Source organism: Lissotriton vulgaris, chromosome 10 (genome assembly GCF_964263255.1).
Source record: "Lissotriton vulgaris chromosome 10, aLisVul1.2, whole genome shotgun sequence".
NCBI classification, from domain to species: domain Eukaryota; kingdom Metazoa; phylum Chordata; class Amphibia; order Caudata; family Salamandridae; genus Lissotriton; species Lissotriton vulgaris.
In genome coordinates this window covers 45,074,966-45,080,965 of record NC_141698.1, presented here as the reverse complement: position 1 = coordinate 45,080,965, position 6,000 = coordinate 45,074,966, and the positions used below count along the sequence as shown (strand labels likewise).

The 6,000-nt window shown below is 39.5% G+C and overlaps 1 protein-coding gene across 1 annotated transcript in view; it reads right to left on the bottom strand.

Moving 5' to 3' along the window:
• Positions 1–315: 315 nt before the first annotated feature.
• LOC147684533 (extracellular calcium-sensing receptor-like) overlaps positions 316–6,000 on the bottom strand; it is a 67,738-nt gene continuing 62,053 nt past the window's right edge. Inside the window, exons 6-7 of the mRNA XM_086939693.1 lie at positions 1,008–1,891; positions 316–396 (exon numbers count right to left, since the gene is read on the bottom strand). Of these exons, the coding sequence (XP_086795819.1) occupies positions 316–396; positions 1,008–1,891 (965 nt within the window). The remainder of the gene's footprint in view (positions 397–1,007; positions 1,892–6,000) is intronic.

Genomic DNA, 6,000 nt, shown 5'->3' with positions numbered 1-6,000 from the left:
TTTAAATGAACATTTTACAGAATATACCATAAACACAAAACGCAAACAAGTAAAATTAACATTCAACAAGAAAGAGAATAAAGGTCGAAAAGGATGCGCGTACTGGAACCATAAATATACATAAATTTGCACTTTTTGTATATTCTTTTGTGCCTTTTCTGTTGTTTGTGATATGATTCCATCTGGCTGTATACATTGTAGACGACTCATGATACAGCTTATGGTGTCTTTAGTAATTCCTTTTAAAAACATCTCTTCTCTTCTGGCTTTAAACATTATTCTTTCCAAGGTTGTTAGCTCAGAAGACACCACTAGTTATCCACGTTGTGTCTTTGTTGAGTCTGTTTTCTCAATGATAATATTATGGAGGAAAATATTTCTGGATAAACTCTTGTGCTTTTAACACTGTTGGGTGATCAGACTGACAAAAGCTCCAGTTCCATCTTTAAATTCTCATTGATTCCGAAGACTGGATATACCACTTTCTAAATCTTGTTCCAAAGGATATTGTTATGGCATTCGCCCCCTCCTATCGCCTGTAGGATCTTTCAGATCATGGAGTCTCTGATAACTTAGATAAGTTACTGAAATGCAACCCTCAAGTATTGTACATTAAATCTAATAAACAGAGCAGTACAAGAGAGGGAAGTGCAAGCATGCCACTCATTTCATATTTATTTATTTAAAGGAATAATTGCTGTGAAAGCTACTACAATTTCAATGAATAAGAACACCAGTCAGATACATCAGAATTAATCAAAAAAGGCAAGAACAATTTTAGTTGTATAAGTAAGTGTCAGAACGTTTACCTAGACAGGGGACAGAAGAATACATTTAACAAGGTCAAGCCACATTAATCACTGTTGCATATTTTCTAGAGTGAGGGAAATAAATCAATTCTTTTGAGGTCTGTGCCTTTTCATTCAATCATTCAACACAACAGTTTTCTGCATCAGCTCCTAAGCAACCTTTTTACAGTTTCTAACAGGGATTTCTGATTTTGAGACCAAAATATCCCTTGTATTCATTGCTGGTTTCAGATAAATGATGTAAACCTTGGGAGCAAAGATACAGTAGAGAAGGCCAGCACCAGAGGACAAGATTGCAAAAATCTCAACAGCTACCAGGTACTTCCCTTTTGTACTGAGGTAGGCTGGGATAAAAGAGAGCCAGACACTGACAAACAGCAGCATGCTGAAGGTGATGAACTTGGCTTCATTAAATCTGTCTGGCAATGTCTGTGCGAGATAAGCAATGCCAAAACTGACACAAGCCAAGATTCCCAAAAAGCCCAACATGCTGTAGAACATCAGGATGGAGCCCTCCTTGCACTCAGCTGTTATCTTTGTAGATGTGGCACTGTTGTTGAGATCTGGGAATGAAGGAGACATCCCAATCCATATAAATCCAAGAACCAACTCTATGAAGATACAGATCAGCAAAATGGAATAAGATGTCCTGGAACCGATCCATCTTCTTAACTGGCTGCCAGGCTTGGTGGCCCTGAAGGCGATGACCACCATGATTGTTTTTGCCATCACACAGGAAACAGAGAGTGAGAAGGATATGCCAAATATCACCTGACGGAGCATGCAGGTCAATCGTGCCGGCCGACCAATAAAAATAATTGAAGAGAGGAAGCACAGCATGAGGGCAACAAGAAGAATGTAGCTGAGTTGTCGGTTGTTGGCCCGTACTACAGGAGTGTGCCGATACCTAATGAAAATACACAAAGTGCCAGAGGCATTGAAGAATAGGAAGATGGAGATCAAAGCCAAGATTAAACCCAGCGGTTCACCGAAGGACAAGAAGTCAATTTCCTTTGGTATGCATGTGTCTTTTTTGTTGTTTGGCCAGTGATCATCTGGGCACTTCATGCAGTCCAAGGAATCTGAGAACAACAATAGGCAGTTAATTAGCGACAATAGCTTGATAGTGTTGCATTTACTATTACAGTCAATGGATCATACACCTGCACCTACAACCACTGTACAGAATTGTTTGACCAATGAACAAGTTAACTTTCTTGAAGGATGATCACTTTGTTTTTACTACAAGTTACAATTGTAACATCTAACTCTGGGTGATCTTTGGTTTACTAATATAAGACTATATGTTGCACTTGAATCTGTTGTTCTGAGTTCTTGCATGCATCAACATATATAACAACCTAAAGAGAGTTGGATTGAAATGCCAACTCTGCTGTCATTTGACATTGGGCAGATACTACCAAAATGACATAATGCAACCTTCTCCAAACTCCTTGTTGACCTTCAATCTTTCTGAATATTTATTTATGTATTTAGATCTTTATTTCGGCTAAATAGCCATAAAAGACACATATAAATACATACATAAAACAAAGAATCAATCAATTACATACATCAATTCATATAAAACAATTTTTTAAAAAGTAAAGTGCAACATCAAATTTCATCAGTCTCCTTAAAGCATGGTTCATTTAACATAATTTATTTAGCAGCAGGAGTGGGATATAAAATGGGCCTCCTCAAAGCGTCTGACCCGAATTCTTTCGAATAATAAACAGTGAATGAAGGAACCTACTGATACTGAATACAATAAACGGGGCAGTATTAGTTTTTACAATCCTGTATGCTGTAAGGCAAGATCTAGTTCCTAGGAGAGCACACATGGGTTTTAACCATTTTTTTCGAGCTTTCAAATACGCTTTGCATATGAACAACATGTGAACTTCATTCTCCATACATGAAGCTAAACACATAGGACATCTTCCACTAATGCCATTTAGACATGACCGGTTTTTCTTTGACCAACGTTCTATATTAGAGTTCAAAATGAGATTCCCATACCTGAATTTCAGGTAGAGAGTCTTAGCAGCAAGGGGCTCTATTTCATCCAGAAGGGATTCGAAACAGGGTTCACCTTTAAAAACAATAGAAAGTCTTGAGTTAAGGTCCCAATTCTGCTCTCATGTACAAACCTATTGTTCATATAGGACCAAAAAGCTCTCTTCACCATGGTTTTAGCAAAGGGTGGTAAGTTGTCTGGGTTTTCCCATAATGAATGCAAACCCAACGTTGTGAACCATTTTTGAATATGTCCAAACCATAGGATAGAGTTAAAGGAGTCAAGATTTAATACCTCACAAAGGCTGTTCCTGTAATCTAACAATTCCGGAGTGGCCCAAATCCTAATCCAGAACATTAATGGTCTTATAATTGTAAGATAATCAGTTCGTTTAAAATTCAAATCAAATTGGAGGGGAATTAAAGGTGTACTAGTGGGGACCCTTACAATTGATCTCATACATTTATTATCCAATCCTTGGAAGCTCTCCCTGGCCCATGGACCCCATATTTCGGCCCCGTATAGGGCGGCAGATTGGATTTTGAATTTAAAGAGTTCAAGAACAGGTGTTACACTCTTGCTAGTACTAGCATTCAATTTGTTCATTATTGGTTTAACATTTTGAGCATATGACACCTTGCTTTTCTCAATTTGGGCCTTCCATGTTAACTTTGAATCAAGTACCACCCCCAAATAAGAAAAATTATCAACAGTTCCAAGAGTTTGTCCATTCAGGGTCAGTTTCCCTCTGTCCGGTCTGCTAGGGTTCAATGCCATACATTAATTTGATCAATGTTAATTTCTAAGCCTTTATTCTCACAGTAGCTACTAAAGGAGTTTAAGAGTGCCTGGAGGCCCTTCTTGGTTTGGGATATTAAGATGGTATCATCCGCGAAGAGCAACGCAGGCACTCTCTCTCCATTGAGCTGAGGTGAATCGTTGTTACAGGCATTTAGGTATTCTGGGACATCATTGACAAATATAGAAAATAAGGTGGGGGCCAAGACACATCCTTGCCGGACGCCGCGCTTGATTGGAATATCGCGCGTCAGTTCACCATTTGGACCCCATCTAATGTTGGCATGATTTTTAGCATGTAGCTCAATTACCTGTATCAAAAGACTCCCTGGCATACCGGCTTTGTTTAAAGATCTCCAGAGCAAATTTCGAGGAACAAGATCAAATGCCGCTCTAAGATCAACGAACGCTACATACAAATGACCTTTCCTGATGTGTACATACTTCCAGTAAATACAGCAGAATCTGAAGACCTGATCCAAAGTGCTGGTCTTGGACCTAAAGCCTGCCTGAAATTTAGAAAGTATTGCAGACTCCTCCAGCCAATCATTTATCCGGTATAGCAGATGCTTGGCATAGAGTTTTTGCAAGGTGTCCATTAAACTAATGGGTCTATAATTTGAGGGGACAGATCTATTACCTTTTTTAAAAATTAAGACAACTTCTGCTGCACGCCAGCTTTCGGGGAATTTACAATTTTTGGACAAAACATTAAATAAACGATTTATGTAAGGAGCCCAGACTTCAATTGCATGCTTATAAAGGTCACCCGGTATTTTGTCAGGGCCGGGGGCTTTACTGTTTTTTAGTTCATTGATTGCCTTTTTTGTTTCATCCAGGGTAAAATCAAGGCATTCAGGAGATGGAAGTAACCATGGGACCTCTCCAGCACCACTATCATATTGTTTGTACAGAGATGTAAAGTGTGTCACCCATGTTGATTCGTCCAGAAACGTGTCCTTCACGACTCTTCCTGCATGCCCCCCATTTGCAACCAACCTCCAAAAACCAACATTGTCATTTGCTTTTGCAGCAGTCAACATATCTGCCCAGATCAACTCTTCCCATTGTTTTTTAGATTCTTTTAGGACGTGCTTGTATTCTTCCCTTGCGAGTTTAACATCTATCTTGGAACCATCTTTGATAGTAGTTAGGAGCTTCTTCTTGGCCATCCTACATGAGCGGTTATACCAGAGCTTCCCATGGCATCCCACTCTTGCATTTTGTTGGTTTTTCCTTGGCATTTTGGTCATGTAGATTCTAAGTTCATTAAAAAATACTTTATGTAGTTCTACAAAATGTTCATAGTTCTCAATTAGGAAGGTTGGCCGGCTATAGGTCCAAAGATCGTGCCAAAAAGAGAGTAAACTGATGCTAGGGGTTTGCCGTCAGATAGCAGGTGCGGCCATTTTAAAGCACGTCTATTGTTATTAATGTGTACCAGTTCACATGGTTCGCCAGTAACTACCTCACTCGGTGTAGGGACAGAGATATCGCTGAACATATGTGCATCAATGTGGAGTTCCAGGGGATAATGATCACTCTCTTCCCTTGTTACTACTCTAAAATCCATCATAAAGTGCCAAATGCTTAGTGAGACAAGAATAAAGTCAAGCCTACTTTTTGATTTCGCAAAGGTTGGCTGTTTGGTTAAGTCAGACGGAAGGCGGCCGTTACAAGCTCTCAAACCATGGTCAACTGTTAGCCTCAGTAGTTGGACCGCCAGGGTGGTGCACTTAACGTAATTCGAGGTTTCAAGCTGGGGAATGTTATAGGCTTGATCCTCATCCTCGAGAACATCAGTAATCCCAAGGATCGGTTCGAAGTTACAGTTCAAGTCGCCTCCCAGAATTACACGGACTTCACCGACCACCCTCCTCAGGAAAGAATCCAGAATTTCCAGGGTAGGTGAGACCCTGGAGCGACCTATAGGTCTATTATATACGTTAATAATGTAGTATTCACACCCCTTTGTAGTAACAATTTTTAGGGCCAAGAATATTAGAATATGGAAACCCTGTGACGCAAGATTGAACACTGAGCCAGTCACGCTGCTATCTGGCTGCAGCATGTCATTCCAGTGCAAAAGAGAATGCACTCTGTGAAAACAATGATTGTAATTATGTTTCTATGTAGTACATATTTTAAACATGTTTTAGCGATTAATGACAACATTCAGGCAAACTTAGAAATTCAGAAAATATCAGGCCAACCTTTAAAGTAACATGTTGCTTTCTGGCCATGGTAGGATTGATTGAGACAAGCTGTACCTAAAGATTGAGAAGTCCCTTCTTGAAGATACTTGAGAACTTGTCTCTGACATATTTAAAACTCGGGTGACCATGGATTTTTTTGATGTTTAGAAAAAGAGTA